Source organism: Musca autumnalis, unplaced genomic scaffold, assembly GCF_047663935.1.
Source record: "Musca autumnalis isolate F117 unplaced genomic scaffold, ASM4766393v1 scaffold_1, whole genome shotgun sequence".
NCBI lineage: Eukaryota > Metazoa > Arthropoda > Insecta > Diptera > Muscidae > Musca > Musca autumnalis.
In genome coordinates, this window is record NW_027411644.1 from 23826641 (window position 1) to 23844607 (window position 17967).

The 17967-nt window shown below is 37.7% G+C and overlaps 1 protein-coding gene across 2 annotated transcripts in view; it reads right to left on the reverse strand.

Annotated features, from left to right (window-relative positions):
• Positions 1 to 1028: 1028 nt before the first annotated feature.
• LOC141395002 (hexosaminidase D-like) overlaps positions 1029 to 17967 on the reverse strand; it is a 188599-nt gene continuing 171660 nt past the window's right edge. Inside the window, exons 3-6 of one of the 2 annotated variants that reach the window (XM_073970304.1) lie at positions 4632 to 4776; positions 4017 to 4560; positions 2264 to 2407; positions 1029 to 2189 (exon numbers count right to left, since the gene is read on the reverse strand). In XM_073970304.1, the coding sequence (XP_073826405.1) occupies positions 2133 to 2189; positions 2264 to 2407; positions 4017 to 4148 (333 nt within the window). In that variant the 5' untranslated portion in view covers positions 4149 to 4560; positions 4632 to 4776 and the 3' untranslated portion in view covers positions 1029 to 2132. The remainder of the gene's footprint in view (positions 2190 to 2263; positions 2408 to 4016; positions 4561 to 4631; positions 4777 to 17967) is intronic. The other variant, XM_073970300.1, reaches the window with a different exon arrangement.

Sequence of the window (17967 nt, forward strand, 5' to 3'; positions counted from 1 at the left end):
GGGTGCGTACCTTTGCTGCAACAAGGTAGTGGTCCGAATCAATGTTTGCGCCTCGGAATGATCGTACATCCAACACGCTCGATGAATGTCTTCCATCTATCACAACATGATCAATTTGATTTTTTTTCTGATCTGGATACAGCCAGGTGCCCTTTTGAATATCGAGATGATTAAATCTGGTACTGCTAACTACCATGTTTTTGGCAGCTGCAAAGTCTATCAGCCAAATAAAGCTGATGTTGAAGAATTTAGCTTTTATTCGAATTGCAGCAAGTCTTTCATTCACTGGAGTGAAGCTGGATACCAGATGTTTTAGTCTCCGACTAACTACGAATCCGCAACCAAACTCATGCTTTACGTCATGGCAGCTATAATACAGTGCGTCACCTTTAGGTGTTGTTGTGACGCCTTTCCCAATCCATCGTATTTCCTGTATGGCAGTAATATCGGCCTTGTACTTTTCAAGTACGTCTGCCAATGCGAAGACTGCACCTTCTCTATAAAGAGTGCGAACATTCCAGGTGCAGATTCGCAGATCATGGTCCTTAAAACGTTTGCGGGGTTCGTCAACTTTAGAGGGGTTTGTTTTTCTTTTCTTTCGTTTTTTCATAGTAGGCTGTTTTTTCTAGGGGAGGGTTGCTAACCCGACGCCCAAACCCAAGTTTTTAACGTTCTTATGGGTGAACGCGAGGCACATGTTAGCTCACTACCTTTAACGGGTGTTAAAGGCTGTTCCCCAGGTGACACCACGGGGAGGTCAGTGTCCACTTGAGATGAAAGAGGGACCAAGATAAATCCTGGGCTTTGCCATGTTAAAACCGGTCAGGACCGTTCCTTGGTATCTTCCATCCCCTCACGTCCCCATGGATTCTTATAGGTTCTGGAGCAAAGAGGAAGTAAAAGGGGACAAATTATTTGACAAAGGAGAAACATTTCCTCCAATAAAATATATGGACACTTTCTTTCAACACCTACGAAGAAGATTGGATGTAAGGCTCTATTTGCCAAATGAATGAAAAAGACCAATGTTTAATGTTCAGTTAAATCTTTATTAAAAATACATAAAAATTGCAAAGATACAGTCAAATAAAACATGTTTCAAAAGAAAATGCATATGCGCCTGAAAATCAAAGACATTTAAAAATTTATTTGCTGTATTCATTATCTTTTAGCGATTGAACTGTAGTAAACATTTATTTTTTTTTTTGTTTTGTAATAACTACAGAACAAATAACATTGTTGTAAAATAAACTGTGAGTAAAGTTATTAAAAAGTTACTTAATAGGTCCGCTAAAACAAAATAAAATGAACATTATATGTATATTAAAATCGAAAGCTTAAAATAACTTATACAAAGATCCTGTGAAGTAAATTGTAAATTGAAACTGAAGTACATAAAAATAATGTGCCATAAACAAAACAATAAACCAGAGCTCCGAAATACTCGCTCGAATTCTACTCGCGAGTGAAATTCGAACGAGTTCGAGCGGGAGTACTCGGGCGAGTAGAAAAAATAAATCGAGTATACTCTATTTTTACTCGTCACTCGCGAAGCATATTTCATGTTTGCTCGTTTTTACTCGCGAGTGAAAAGTTTTTGCGAGTACGAGTACTTGAGGAGTACGAGTTTTGCAAGAGAAAACGAGTGGGAGTGAAGTAAAGATATTCTGTGGCACACACTCATCGCGAAGAGGAGCAGTTTGAGACATGACCTGACCGACATGCACTGGTATCCTTCCCAGACATTTTAATACACCAAACTCGGACAGATAGACAGACGATGGGCCAACTAATTAGATTACCGGTATATATAACATGGAAATATAAAAGAAGAAGAAAATATATTAGTAAAGAAGGGGAAACAAGTGGGAAATTAGCGTAGCGTAAACTCTCTGTATTCCTGTTTTTTGGCAGAGAGTCCGGAAAACTCGAGTTTGAGCTCAATCCAGGGTTTAGGTGGCTGTTCTCCGCGCCAAATAGACAGTTTAACTTTCAACCGCAGGATTGGTGACCGTTGTTTTTTTGTCCATTCTGTCACTAGGTCTGCTCACCAGCAAGAACTGCGGACACAAAGACTGAGCTAAAGCTTGGGCAATATGTCGACTTGTCAGCGACGGCGGTGAACAAATTTGTTACCCCAACGACAGTGGTCCATAGGATAGAACAGGTGTGTGTTTTAATGACCCATTCTAAATCGGCATGATGTCGGGATAGAGAGATTTTAGTTATGAGAGGAGAGATATGTATATGTTTTTGTCCTTACCCCAAATTCTTCCAGATTATAGACATTTTTGGCCGACAATGTTGAAATATTGCCTTCAAAGGGAAACATGTCCTCATATTCGATTAGTATGCATGTAGCCCCCAGAGTTTTCATCGCCGGCAGTAATTGTTTTAGAAAAGAGACCTGAAAGAAGAATCATAAATAGAAATTTAAATTCTTCTGTCTCATAGAAGACATTCAAATGGTCTTCTGTCCATTAAGAAGAACTTTAAAAGGTCTTCTGACCCCATAGAAAAACTTTTAATGCTCTTATGCCCCTTAAGAAGTCCTTTAAAATGTCTTCTGTTCACTAAGACGATCATTAAAAGGTATTCTGACTCCTAGAACCCTTAAGAAAAACGTTCATTAAAAAGTCTTTTGACTTCTAGAAAAGCTTAAAATATTCTTCTGTGCCTGAAGAGACCTTTAAAATGACGTATGTCTCTTAAGAAGAAAGGTCTTCTGACTCATAAAAGGCCATAAAATGGTTTTCTGTCCCTAAAAGAGCCTTTAAATAGTCTTCTGTCCCTTAAAAAGACCATAAAAAGTATTCTGACTCCCAGAAGACCTTAAAATTATCTTCTGTCCCTTAAGAAGAAGGAGATCGCCTGACCCTTAAGGCCTCTAAATAGTCTTTTGCCCCTTAAGAAGACCATTAGCAAGTCTTTTGACTCCTAGAAAACCTTAAAATGATCTTATGTCCCTTAAGAAGACCTTTGAAAGACATTTTGTTCCCTAAGAAGACTTATAAAAGGTCTTCTGGCTCCCAGAAGACCTAAAAGTTGTCCCTTAATAATACCTTTAAAAGCCATCTGTGTCCTAAGAAGGTCAATAAAAAATCTTCTGATTCCTAAAAGACCTTAAGATGGTCTTCTTCCCTTAAGAAGGCCATTGAAAGGTTTTCTGACTCCTAGAAAACTCTAAAATGGTCTTCTGTCCATCAAGAAGGCATTCTGACTCCTAGAAAACCTCCAAAAAGGCCTTCTGACTCCTAGAAGACCTTTAGAATCTCTTCTGACTCCTAAAAATCTTAAAATGGTCTTCTGTCCCTTAAGAGGATCTGTCCCCTAAAAAGACTTTTAAAAGGTCTTTTAACTCCTAGAAGAACTAAAAGTGGTCTTCTGTCTCTTAAGAATACCATTAAAAGGTCTTCTGACTCGTAGAAGACTTCAAAAAAGTATGCTGTCCCTCAAGAAGACCTTTCAAATTTCTTCTGACTTATAGCAGACCTCCAAAAAGCCTTAAGAAGACCTTTAAAAGATCTTCTGTCCCTTGAGAAGACATATAAAAGGTCTTCCCACTCCTAGAAGGCCTAAAAGTGGGCTTATGTACCTTAAGAGGACATTTAAAATATATTATGTCATTTTAGCACACCATTTATAGGTCTTCTGACTCTTAGAAGACTTTAAAATGAATACCTTTATAATGACTTCTGACTTTAAGGAACCTCCAAAAAGGCCTTCTGACCCCTAGAAGACTATTAGAAGGTCGAGTGTCCCTTAAGAATGCCTCTAAATAATACTCTGTTCCTTAAGAAGACCATTGAAAGATTTTCTAAATCCTAGAAGACTAAAATGATCTTCTGTCCCTCAAGAAGACCTCTAAAAGGCATTCTGACTCATAGAAAACCTCGAAAAAGGCGTTCTGACTCCTAAAAGACCACTAAAGGCCTTCTGTACCTTAAGAAGATATTTTTGCTACCTGGCTCTTAGATTAATTCTCTAGAATCCAACTTATATTTATTTTCTCTTACCTTCCAATCCAAATGCACGAGGTGTTCATGTGGTGGCTTGGCACCATTGGGGCCGATGCCCGCCACCACCGGGATACCCATTCGCTGTAGCTCATGTTCATATTGTGTTTGCCGCTCCGCCGATGATAACATTTATGTCTCATTTTCCATTTGATTTTGTATTTCATCCATGACGGAATTTCTTACCCTCTATTGATTTTCCAGAATCTTCAAACGTTCCTCCTCAAATAGATAACTTTCACCAACTATGGGACGTTTTTTGCGACGACCCACCAGTGACAATGTTTGTGCCGATGCTTCTTCAATAACTATGGATGTTGGGTTTTTGGTGGGCTTTAAGAAGCGGTCCAAACCCGAATTGGCAAGGCTATTGGGATGCGTCTGCGAGCGTAATTTTTTTTTTCGATTTTGTTCTTATTTGATTGTTCGACGACTCCTGCTGGAAACGTAACACACGATTTGCTTGTGAAATGAGCTTTTGCAGGACATAAATATGTTTGTACGAGTCCTTGGCTATACCATCCGCATCGGAGTCGGGTATGTTCTGGGAAGAAGACAAATATTGCAATAAGTTTCAATTGCGATAAGTTTCATGCATCTTATTGGAGTACTTACAGTTACCACACCATAGCCTTGTTGATAGCCGGGATTCGTATCATGATATGCCCAAGTCAACAGGCCAAAGAGTAGAATTGAGGATAAAAGGTAGCAAAGGCAATATTTTACGACGCCAAACCAATGTAAATATATTTGTGTGCATCTGAAAAGGGAAAAAAGGAGAAGATGATTAGAAACATAAAGAGAAGACGCTCAAAACTCAGGACAAAAGTACTCGAAAAAATATCAATATGCGGACAAATATTTGAGGACCACAAGGCTTAATATTTCCCTTAAAATTCTTTTTAAAAAATCCAATTATGGGATGCCTATTATTGGTCTCAAAAATTCTTTAAATAATCAACGTTTGGAGTAGCGCAATATTAGACTTAAAAATTATTTAAAAACCTTCTCTTTGAGAGGCTAAATATTGGCCTCAAAAATTCTTTAAAAAAATCAACGTTTTGATAAACTAAATAGTTGGGTCAGGAATTCTTTGAAAAATCCACATTTTGAGAGACTCAATATGGCTTCAAAAATTCTTTAAAAAATCCATTTTTGAGAAGCCGAATATTGGCCTCAAAAATTCTTTAAAAAATTAAGTTTTTGAGAGTATTATTTTTTTAAATTCACTTCATTAGAGGCTCAATATTGGATGCAAAAATTCTTTAAAAATTTTCTCTTTGAGAGGCTCAATATTAGATTTTCTCTTTAAAAGGCTAAATATTTGCCTCAGGAATTCACGTTTCGAGTGGCTCAGTACTGGCCTCAAAAAATCTTTAAATAATCCACGTTTTGAGTGGCTCAGCACTGGCCTCAAAAAATCTTTAAATAATCCACGTTTTGAGTGGCTCAGTATTGGCCTCAAAAAATCTTTAAATAATCCACGTTTTGAGTGGCTCAGCACTGGCCTCAAAAAATCTTTAAATAATCCACGTTTTGAGTGGCTCAGTATTGGCCTCAAAAAATCTTTAAATAATCCACGTTTTGAGTGGCTCAGTACTGGCCTCAAAAAATCTTTAAATAATCCACGTTTTGAGTGGCTCAGTACTGGCCTCAAAAAATCTTTAAATAATCCACGTTTTGAGTGGCTCAGTACTGGCCTCAAAAAATCTTTAAATAATCCACGTTTTGAGTGGCTCAGTACTGCCCTCAAAAAATCTTTAAATAATCCACGTTTTGAGTGGCTCAGTACTGGCCTCAAAAAATCTTTAAATAATCCACGTTTTGAGTGGCTCAATATTGGCCTCGACAATTCTTTAAATAATCCACGTTTTGAGTGGCTCAATATTGGCCTCAACAATTCTTTAAATAATCCACGTTTTGAGTGGCTCAATATTGGCCTCGACAATTCTTTAAATAATCCACGTTTTGAGTGGCTCAATATTGGCCTCAACAATTCTTTAAATAATCCACGTTTTGAGTGGCTCAATATTGGCCTCGACAATTCTTTAAATAATCCACGTTTTGAGTGGCTCAATATTGGCCTCAACAATTCTTTAAATAATCCACGTTTTGAGTGGCTCAATATTGGCCTCGACAATTCTTTAAATAATCCACGTTTTGAGTGGCTCAATATTGGCCTCAACAATTCTTTAAATAATCCACGTTTTGAGTGGCTCAATATTGGCCTCAAAAATTCTTTAAATAATCCACGTTTTGAGTGGCTCAATATTGGCCTCAACAATTCTTTAAATAATCCACGTTTTGAGTGGCTCAATATTGGCCTCAACAATTCTTTAAATAATCCACGTTTTGAGTGGCTCAATATTGGCCTCAACAATTCTTTAAATAATCCACGTTTTGAGTGGCTCAATATTGGCCTCAACAATTCTTTAAATAATCCACGTTTTGAGTGGCTCAATATTGGCCACAACATTTCTTTAAATAATCCACGTTTTGAGTGGCTCAATATTCGGCTCAAAAATTCTTTAAATAGAGCACGTTTTAAGTGGTTCAATATTGGCTCAAAAATTCTTTAAATAATCCACGTTTTGAGTGGCTCAATATTGGCCTCAACAATTCTTTAAATAATCCACGTTTTGAGTGGCTCAATATTGGCCTCAACAATTCTTTAAATAATCCACGTTTTGAGTGGCTCAATATTGGCCACAACATTTCTTTAAATAATCCACGTTTTGAGTGGCTCAATATTCGGCTCAAAAATTCTTTAAATAGAGCACGTTTTAAGTGGTTCAATATTGGCTCAAAAATTCTTTAAATAATCCACGTTTTGAGTGGCTCAATATTGGCTCAAAAATTCTTTAAATAATCCACGTTTTGAGTGGCTCAATATTGGCCCCAAAAATTCTTTAAATAATCCACGCTTTGAGTGGCTCAATATTGGCTCAAAAATTGTTTAAATAATCAACGTTTTGAGTGCCTTAATATTGGCCTCAAAAATTCTTTAATTAATCCACGTTTTGAGGGGCTCAATATTGGCCACAGAAATTCTTTAAATAATCCACGTTTTGAGTGACTGAATATTGGTCCAAAAAATTCTTTAAATAATCCACATTTTAAATGGTCCAGTATTGGGATCAAAAATTCTTTAAAAATCTTCTCTTTGAGAGGTCAAATATTGGCCTCAAAAATTCTTTAAAAATCCACGTTTTGTGTGGCTCAATATTGGCCCCAAAAATTCTTTAAATAGTGCACGTTTTGAGTGGCTCAATAATGGGCTTAAAAACTTTTTAAATAATCGACGTTGTGAGTGGCTCAGTATTGGGCTTAGAAATTCTTTAAACAATCCACGTTTTGAGTGGCTTAAACCATCCAAAAATATTAATTCCGTACTATTTTTTCCAAGCTTCTCAGAATTGTTATTTTTTATTTTGTTATCCTTGCCATAAAAAGGCCACAACCCAATTGGTAAATCGCATACATAACCTAACCTCAATATTCTACAGATTTATTATTTTCAGGGGATTTAAAAAATATATTAACTTTGAGATAACTTCTGTATATTTTGTATATTTACATTCCCATCCTTCCTCAAGCCATGAAAGGATATTCCCTGATTTATTTGTTTGTTTTTGGTAGGCTTTGTGTTTGTTATTCCTTTTTATACCCTCAGCCTTTAGGCTAAAGAGGGTATTTACACTGTGATACGGCCAAAAATGTGCCTCATAGAAATAATGGTTTTAGACCCCAAGTATGTTTGTACGATATCCGTTTCAGACAATTTTGAGTCGATCTAGCAATGTCCGTCCGTCTGTCTGTCTGTCTGTCTGTCCGTCTGTCTGTCTGGCTGGCTGGTGCGCACGATAACTCTCGAACGGATCAATCGATTCGGTTCAAATTTTGGGTATCTAAATATTTTGTCCAGATTTGATTTAAGTTCGAAGATGGGCCATATCGGTCCACTCCTTCAGGTACCTCCCCCACAAATGTTCAAAAATGTTCGGAAAAATTGTCCGCACGATAACTCTTGAAGGTAGTTACCGAATTAGTCCATACTTTGCACATCGTGACATTTCTACCAGACATAAATGAGGTTCCAATATGGACCCTATTGGTTCACTCTTTTGGGTACCTCCCACACAAAATTTTGCTTAAGTGCAGTTTAAGGCCTGCTCTCGAATCGCTTTGATTTTTGTTGCAGCCACTTGTATTCACTACCCCCATTACCACGATATAATTTTTTTCAGGAGCAAGTCCATATATCCTCAGAAATCAGAACGGATCAACATATTTGGTTAAAAATTTGGGTCTTTCAATATTTTGTCCAAACTTAGTTTAAATTCGAAGATAGACCATATCGGTCCACTCTTTCCGGTACCTCCCCCACAGAGGTTCAAATTTTTTCGCCAAGATTGTGGACATGATAACTCTAGGAGGAAATAACCGAATTGAGCCAAACTTTGCTATTGGTAATATTACTTTCAGGCATAGATCGAGTTCTAATATGGACTATATCGGTCCACTCATTTGAGTACTTCCCACACAAAATTTGGAAAAAGTATAGTTTAACAACTCCTCTCTGATCTTATGTGTAATTTGTGACGCAGCAGGTTGCACTTGCGGCCCCTCTTACGACGTTGTGATTTTTTTCGTGGGAAAGTCCATACTTCCTGAGATAATGACCCAAAAAGGTTCAGAAAATCCTACCGGCACCACCTAAACTGGCTAATGTGTAAAATAACCCTTTAAGAGAGAAATCGATTTAGCTCAAACTTTGTAAATTGAAAAGTACAATTGTAATATATTTAAATTCAGAAAATTAAGTACCACATATTTAATTATATAGTCTGTAAGGAAAATATCCATAGACTAATAAAGAAAAAAATATTTCCTACAAATTTGTATTAGGTCCGAATATGTACTACATCGGATCACTCCTATGGGTACACCCTACCCAAAGTTTGGAAAAAATGCACTCGCCTTGGATCATTCTGAATTTTGTTGCAACATGTAGTTTTTTGCGGTCCTTTCCATCCTGGAAAATTTTCCCAATAGCTAAGAAACCTACAGAAGTATTGTGTTAACTTTTTTTCTTCGGGTACGTGGCTGAGGGTATATCTCTGTCGGCTCAGCTGACTGATACTTTCTTACTTGTTTACTACAGCTTTTAAATACCAATTTGATGTATTTCAATTTTCAATTTCGGTGTTATGGCCTTTTCCACATCGCCCAACATCGTCACACAAATACCCTCTGTCATCAATTTCCATACGAATAAAAGCACACAACATTTTTATTGTTTCTCTTTTTAATGCCTTTGAAGTCCTCATTAAAAATTCGATATCTCTATATCTTCATCAGTCAGCCTCTGGTGGCTGGCTGAATGACTGATGACACAAAAAATATGCTACATGCTTTTTAATTTCCCATTTCGTTTTTGCTGTTTTTGTCATTTGTGTGTGTTTCTCCCTCTCCCTTCTTTTGCTTTTTGTGACAACAAATACGTGTGTCATTAAATATTACAAAGAAAGGACATAAATACCACCTAGAACAACCTGCTCTACTTTATATCTCACTCCGCTTAGCTGTTGATAGGCCACAGACATGGTTAGTTGGTTGAATGTGTTCTCCACCAAATGCTAGTTTATGTAGAAAACATAAAACAACAAAAACAAACAGGAAATAGGAGGCTAGTTTGTTTTGTTTTGTCACAGTCTAGAAATGTGGGTTGTTTTGTCATCCATCAGCAGCAACAACAAAAAACAATGAACCAGTCATATGGACACAGCATCTGTATGGGCACACATACATAGCTGTATAACAGTTTAAATACTTAGAAGTGGATACTTAGAATGTTACATTCTTGAATAAACAGACTTGAATGAGAAGTCACACATGAATCTCTGGAAGGTACATATCACTTTCTTGTATAAACAACTCAAACAGATGATTACAGTAGTCTGTGCACAGTGGGTTTGTTTAGTGAAACTGACGAAAATGTGTTCTGCCTTAGAACCCCATTTGAAAGGTATTCTTTCCGTAGGCGACATTTTTAAAGGAATTTTGTTCATAGAAGAAGGTCTTCTAAAAACACAAACATTCTGGCAGGTCCATAAAACAGCTTGTGGCCTGTCTTTTGTCCATAGAAGATCTTCTTAGTGGTCTCATGTCCATAAAACATCTGTTTACATGTCTTCTGTCCACAGAAGACCTTTTGACAGATGCATAGAACACCCCCTGATAGGTCTTCCGACCATAGAAGTCCTGTCCACAAGTCTTTCGACAGTAGAGGAAGACTTTTTTTGGTCTTCTCTCCTAGAATACCTTTTGTCACGTCTTCTGTCCATAGCAAAGCTTCTGACAAGTCTTCTTTCAGCGAAATAAGACCCTTTCATAGGTCTTCTGTTTATAGAAAGCCTTTTGACAGGTCTTCTGTCCGTAGAAGACCTTCTGACAGGTTTTTTGTCCGCAGAAGAGCTTCTGACAGGACTTCTGTCGACAGAAGACCTTCTGATAGGCATTCTGGCAGTAGAAGAAGACATTCTGAGAGGTCTTCCCTCCCTAGAATACCTTTTGTCAGGTCTTATGTCCATAGAATACCTTCGGAAAGTCCAGAGAAGACATTCAGATAGGTCTTCTGTCCATGGAAGCTTTTTGGAAAGGTCTTCTCTCCAAAGAAGACCTTCCCAAAGGTCTTCTGCCTGTAGAAGAAAGCAGATTGTTTGTAAATAAAAGACCTTTTGACAGGAATTCTTCTCATAGAGTACGTTCTGGCAGGTGTTATGTCAGTGGAAGAAGACTGTCTGGCCATAGAAGATCTTTTGACAAGTCGTATGGCCATAGAAGACATTCGAAAAACCTTCTGACAAGCCTGTCTACCCATAGAAGACCTTCTGACAGGTCTTCTCTTCATAAGAGATTTTCTGTCAAAATAAGAAGACCTTCGGATAGGTCTTCTCTCCATAAAATACCTTCTTACAGGTCTTCTGTTCGTAGAAATAGACCTCCTGACAGGTTTTCTGTCAGTAGATAAGGAACTACTGAAAGTTATTCTGTGCACTGATGACTTTTTGACAAGATCTCTGTCCATAGAATAAAAGCTGACAGGTTTTCTGTCAGTAGAAGAAGAACTACTGAAAGGTATATTGAAGACCTTTCGACAGGTCTTCTCTCTATAGAATACCTTTTGACGAACTTTTGTCCATAGAAACATTCTGGCAGGTTCTCTGTCCATAGAAGACCTTCGGACCTGCATGTTGTCAGTAGAAGAAGACTTTCTGAAATGTCTTCTGTTCACAGAAAAATACCCAAAAATACCTTTTGTCAGGACTTCAGACATGTCTTGTGTCAATCTGATCGTTCTTCGTAAAGACATTTTGTAAAGTCTTGTGTCTGTAGACGACCTTCTGTAATGTCGTCCATCTGTAGAAGGGATTCTGACAGGTCTTCTGTCAGTAAAAGAACAACTTCTGATCGGTCTTATTTTCATAAAAGATTTTAAATCAATATAAGAAGACCTTCGGATAAGCTTTCTCTCCATAAAATATCTTCCTACAGGTTTCTGTCAGTAGAAATAGACCTTCTGATAGGTTTTCTGTCAGTAGAAGAAGAGCTACCATCAAAGACCTTTTGGGAGGTCTTCTCTCTATTGAAATCATTTTGACAGGTCTTCCACCAGTAAAATATGACCATCTGAAAAGTATTTTGTCTATAGAAGACCTTTTAAAGAACTTTTGTCCATAGAAAACATTCTGAAGGTTCTCTGTAAATAGAAAGACCTTCTGGCGGGCTTTTTGTCACTTGGAAGGGACTTTCTAAAAAGTTTTCGGTCCACGGAAGACCATTCGACAGGTCTTTTGTCAGTAGAAGAAGACTTACTGAAATGTCGCCTGTCCATTGAAGACCTTTTGACAGGTCTTCTGTCTATAGAATACCTTTTGACGAACTTTTCTCCATAAAAAACATTCTGGCAGGTTCTCTGTCCATAGAAGATATTCAGACGGGCCTGTTGTCTGTCCCCGGAAGACCATTCGACAGGCTTTTTGTCAGTAGAAGAAGACTTACCGAAATGTCTCCTGTCCGCAGAAGACCTTTTGGCAGGTCTTCAGTCCATAGAAGACGACCTTCTGACAGGTCTTCTGCCCATAGGAAACCCTCTAACAGGTCTTTTGTCTATAGAAGTATTCTGTCGGCAGAAGAAGACCTTCTAAAACGAATTCTCTCCCAAAAATACATTTGGTCAGGACTTCAGAGAAGGTCTTCGTGAAGACCTTTTTCAGGTCTTGTGTCTGTAGAAGACCTTTTGAAATGTAGTCTCTCTATAGAAGACCTTCTGACAGATTTTCTGTTTATATAAGACCTTTTGACAAGTCCTCTGCCTATAGAAACCTATCTGACAGGTTTTCCGTTAGTAGAAAAATACGTATGACAGGTCTTCTGTCCAAGAAGATCTTCTAAAAGGTCTTCTCTCCATAATAGACCTTCTGACAGGGTTTCTGTTAGTAGAAGAAGACCTTCTGAAAGATCTTCTGTCCAGTAAAGAACTTTTGCCAAGACTTCCGCCCGTAGAAAACCTTTTGACAGTTGTTTTGTTCATGAAGATCTCCTAAAAACGCATTCTCCACATTGAAGACCTTCCAAAAGGTCATCTGCCAGTAAAGGAAGACCTACTAAGATGTCTTCTCCCCCTAGGAGACCTTCTGGAATATTTTCTCTCTCTAGAAGAGCTTCTGTCAAGTCTTCTTTCCATAGAACACCTTTTGACAAGTGCTCTGTTAGTAGAAGAAGAACTTCTGATAAGTCTTCTGTCTATTGAAGACCTTTTGACAGGTTTATGTCTATAGAAGACATCTTGAAAGGTCTTTGTCCATGAAGACGTTCTGACAGGTCATACGCCGGTAGGAGTTGTGGCAGGTCTCCTGTCCACAGAAGACCTTTTGACAGGTCTTTTGTCAGTAGAAGAAGACTTTCTGAAATGTATCCTGTCCACAGGAGACCATTTGAAAGGTCTTCTGCCCATAGGAACCCTTTGTCAGGCCCTTTGTTCTTAAAATACCTTCTTCTTACCTTCTGAAAAGTATTCTCTCCCAAGAAGACCTTTTGCTAAGACTTCGTATATGTCTTGCGTCAGACTCAGAGGTCTTCTCTCCCTAGAAGACCTTTTGTCATGTCCTTTGTCTGTAAAAGACCTTCTTTTCTTTTGTTAAGACTTCGTATATGTCTTGCGTCAGACTCAGACTTCTCTCCCTAGAAGACCTTTTGTCATGTCCTTTGTCTGTAAAAGACCTTCTAACGGGATCTTCGGACAGGTCTTCTATCCGTAAAATACCTTCTTGAAGGTCTTCCGTCAGTAAAGGAAACCCTTCAAAGGAGTCGTCACTCCATAAAGGACCTTCTGACAGGTCCTCTATCAACAGAGAAAGAACTTCTGTAAAGGTTTTCTCTCCATAGAAAACTTTTGTCAGGTCTTTTGACAAGTCTTTTGTCCATAGAAGATCTTCTGACATCTTTTCTCTCAGTAGAAGAAGCCCTTCCTGTCAGGTATCTTGTCCTTAGAAAACCATCTGTTAGGTCTTTTGTCGGTAGAAGAAGACTTTTTAAAAGGCCTTCTCTCCGTAGAAGAACTTTTGTCAGGTCTTATTTTGTAGAAGACATTCTAAAATGTCGCCTCTCTATAGAAGACTTTTTCAACGAACTCCTGTCTATAAGAACCATATAATAGGTCCATAGAAGAACTTTCGAAAAGAAAGTAGCAGAAGACTTTCACCGCGCCCTTTGTCCTTACAAGAATTTTTGACAGGTCTTCAGTCCACAGAAAATATGTTTTCAGGTCTTGTATCCATTGTAGACTTTGATTTCCACAAAAAAATTTACATCCTTGGCCTCAGTTACTTTGGTGTCCTTCTGTCTTCAGATCCTCTCATAGTGACTATATCTAACTTTTGTTGTCGTGGTTTTGTGTTGAAGTTTCGTTTGGGCTTTGTGTTGTTTAAGGACGAAAATCACACAAAACATCAAAATGAGGATAACGTGAATAACAGCAACCAGGCAGCAACCAACCACAGCCAGCAAGGCAGTCAACAACCTATCCGACTAAAAAACCAGATCAACTAACAGCAATCTAAGCTAAACAAACAACCAGAGTATTTGGCTTACAGTTGTGTTTGACCATAATCCACCTATCAAGCTGGAGAAGTAGCAGCTATTTCAGCAGCAACAACGCAGCCACTCAACTTGAATATGTGAAACAAAATGGTTTATGGCTTTGGCTGGGAAATCTGTGTGTGTTTATGTTTTTTTTTTTTAGAGAGATTCTTTTTCCTATGATAATACCACCATGTATTCCATGTTTTGTTCTCGTTTTTTGTTGTGTGTATTTATTTAAAGATTTCCGTTTAGCCAAAAACTAAACATCCGGACAAAAATAATAGTCAAATCTCAGGTGTATTGTGAACTGAGTGGTGGCCTCTGTGGTTTCGGTGTTGGAGGTTTTTTGGTTACCCAAACCACAAGCAAGCGATTTAATCGGAAGAGATACATGGCGGAGATATGAATAACAAAAGGATATGTGAGAATTGTTTGTATTGTTGTTCGATAAAAGGTTATCATCCTTTATAGGAGGCATCTAATTGGATTTGCATATAAATATCGTTAATAAAGGTTATGTTATTCGGAATTTGATTCTTTGGCCGAACTAATTTAAGGATTTTGTGGATAAAAATAATGAACACAAAAGTATAAATGTGATAGAATGTGGGGAGGATTGGTTGTGACTATTTTCAAGGGCAATCAGGAAAGTTATTCGGGTATGTTCTTGGACACACTTCACCTCTCACCTCACGCCTCAAGCATTTTGTTCACCCCATTTACGTTTATTTTTCAAGTACTTTATGGACGAACAAGGGTGTACTCTTCTTTTTAAATACCCCAATGAATCTTAGCTCCGAGAAATTCGTAAAAAATAGGAGTAAATAGGGTGAACAAAATGTTTGAGGGGTGAAGTGAGAGCTGAAGACTGTGGACCAATAGGGATGTGGGATGAAAGAACCGTCTTAATCGGCATAAACACAAGACCTTCCAAATGTCTTGTACAGAATCAGACGAAGCTTTTAAAGGTATTTTTTGAGACGGAAAACCCATGGAAACGGATGACATTTAAAGGCCTTCTATTTAATTTTAAAAATTTAATTTATCTTTTTCTTCTATAGGGGGAGAATACAATTTACAGGTTTTTAAAAAAGTTAGAAATCCATCCATCTATGTTTCAATAATGGTTAAACCTACGAAAATACCATAAAGGTCAATCTTGTAGAGAATTTTGATAGCTACAACATTTTCGTTTGTCCCATTCCGATAGGACTTGCGGTTTCCAAGAAAAATCGTGAACTCTTAAGCAACCCCTAAAAATGTCAACTTGAATCGCGATTTAGTAAAAAGGCCCTCCGGCGATTTTTTTTGTTTTTTGATTTTTCTGCAAAAACTTCCCAGGTGCACGCTCCTTCCATTTAAATTTGTTTCAAAAGCACCGTGATAGGTCTTCTTTCGGAAAACCATATAAAGTTCCTCTGAAAGGTCTTCTTTAAAGACAGAAGATCATTGAAAGGTCTCCTAGCACAGAGAATATTTTAAATGCCATCTAGCAGTCAGAAAACATTCAATAGCGACAGAAGTTCCTTTGAGCGTGTTTTATGAGGACATAATACCATTTAAAGGTCTTCCAGAAGTCAGAAGACCTATTAAAGCAATTTAAAGGGGGAAAGAATTTTAAGGTCCTCTAGGAGTTAGAAAACATTCTAAAGGGGTTCTTTAGGAACAGAAGACCATTTTAAGGTCTTTTAGAACTCAAAAGACCTTTTAAATGTATTCTTAAGGGGCAGGGAGTCTTATAGGAGTCACAAAACCCTCTAAATGTCTTCTGTAAGGAAAAAAGGCCATTTTAAGGTCTTCTAGTCTTTGTTGAGAGCAGAACACCATTTAAAGTTCTTCTTTTAGTCAAAAGTCATTTTTATAGTGTTCTATGGGGACAGAAGGTCATTTTGGGTCTTCTTGGAGTCCGAGTACCTTTTAAAGGTATATTCGGGCGCAAATAGCTGTGGCGTGCGCGCACTACTTGAAAGTAGTGTCGAATGTGACCCTTAAAATTTTGGGTCAGTTTGTGGTTGGAATTCTGCTACTGTCGACCACGACATTCAATTCTCTTCCAAACGGCGCTGTCCACCTTTTAATGGTCTTCTTTTAAAACAGAAGGTCATTTTAAGGTCACCTAGGAGTCAGAAGAGCTTTTAAAGTTCTTCGAAGAGTAAAATGTAATTTTAGAGGTATTTTATGGAGACAGAACACCAGTTATAAGTCTTCTACAAAACCTTCAAAAAGTTTTCTTTACAGACAGAAGACCATGTATAGGTCTTCTTTGTGAACAGAAAACCATTTTAAGGCCTTCTAGGGGTAAGAAATCCTTATAGATGCATTCTATGGAGACTGAAGACCATTTAAGCGCTTCTATGTAGAAGTCAGAAGACATTCTAATGGTCTTCTCAAGGAAAAAAAACAATTTAAAGGTCCTCATTGCGGACAGAAGACCCTTTTAAAGTCTTCTAAGGAGTGAGAAGTAATTAAAAGGTCATTTCGGAGCCAGAAAACCTTTTAAAGGTCTTTTTTGGGGACATAAGACCATTAATTTCTGTAGTGACGTAAGTCCTTTTAAGGGCATTATATATAGAAAACCACTAATTGGTCTTCTATAGCGAGAGAAGTCCTCTTAAATGTATTCTTAAGGAGGTGGAGGCATTCTAAAGGAACCGAAGGCCTCTTAAAAATCTCCTTAAGGGGCAAAAGACCACCTAATGACATTTTAGTAGTAAAAATACCTTTTAAAGGTGGTTTATGAGTTAGAAAAACTTTTAAAGCACTTCCTTATGGACAGAAGACAATTCAAATGTCTGCCAGGAGGCCGAAGACCTTTCAAAGATGTACTTAAGGTACAGAAGATATGTTAAAGTCTTCTAATGGGAGGTATTCTAATGGTACAACAGAAATCTAGTAAAGGGTCTTCGGTGCAAAAAAATCTTTTATCGCGACAGAAAATCCTCTGTAGGTTTCCTAATGTTACAAAAGACCCTTAAAATATATTAAAAAAATGAAGATCTTTTAAAGATATTTTATAGGAAAAAGAAGGTACAGATGTTCTTTTGAAGGTCTTCTAATGGGACAGTTTTTTTAGTGCGATAGACCTGTTAGAAGTATTCTAATGGTACAGAAAGGTACTGAAAAGCCTTCCGTACCGAAAAAATCTTTTCACGTTCTTTTATAGCGACAGAAAGTCCTGTATGGGTGTTCTAATGTGACAGAAGATCGTTAAAATATTTTCCAAAAAATTAAAATCTAATATTTTATAGGGACATGATATCAGAAGGTACTTTGTATTGGAGACAGAAGACAAGGAGACCTGTTTTAAAGGTCTTCTATAGGCATAGGAAGCCATGTAAAGGATTTGTACAGAAACATAAGAACCTTGGTAACAGAAACAAATAGCGAGGTGAGTTAATAAAAGCGATTCCAAGGCGATTTGGAACATAAACCACTTAGCTAAAATGGATTCATTTGGGTAGAAGGACACATATCTGATGATTGGTATCTAATAGCTCTATGCCCGGAGCACAGAAAGGATGAATTATTGTGTGATATTGAGAAACAAATTCGCTTTTTAGTGTAAACATTGATATTGCCAAGTCTCAAAGTGCGTGATTTTTATAACCTCAGCCTTTGGGCTTACGAGGGTATATACAATTTGATACCATCAAAAATGGCCTTGAGCCCCAAGTATGTTTGAAAGAAATACGTTTCAGAAAATTTTGAGTCGATTTAGCCCCATCCGTCCGTCTGTCCGACTGGCTGATGCGCGCGATAAGTCTCGGACAAATCAACCGATTTGGTTCAAACTTTGCAACTCGTA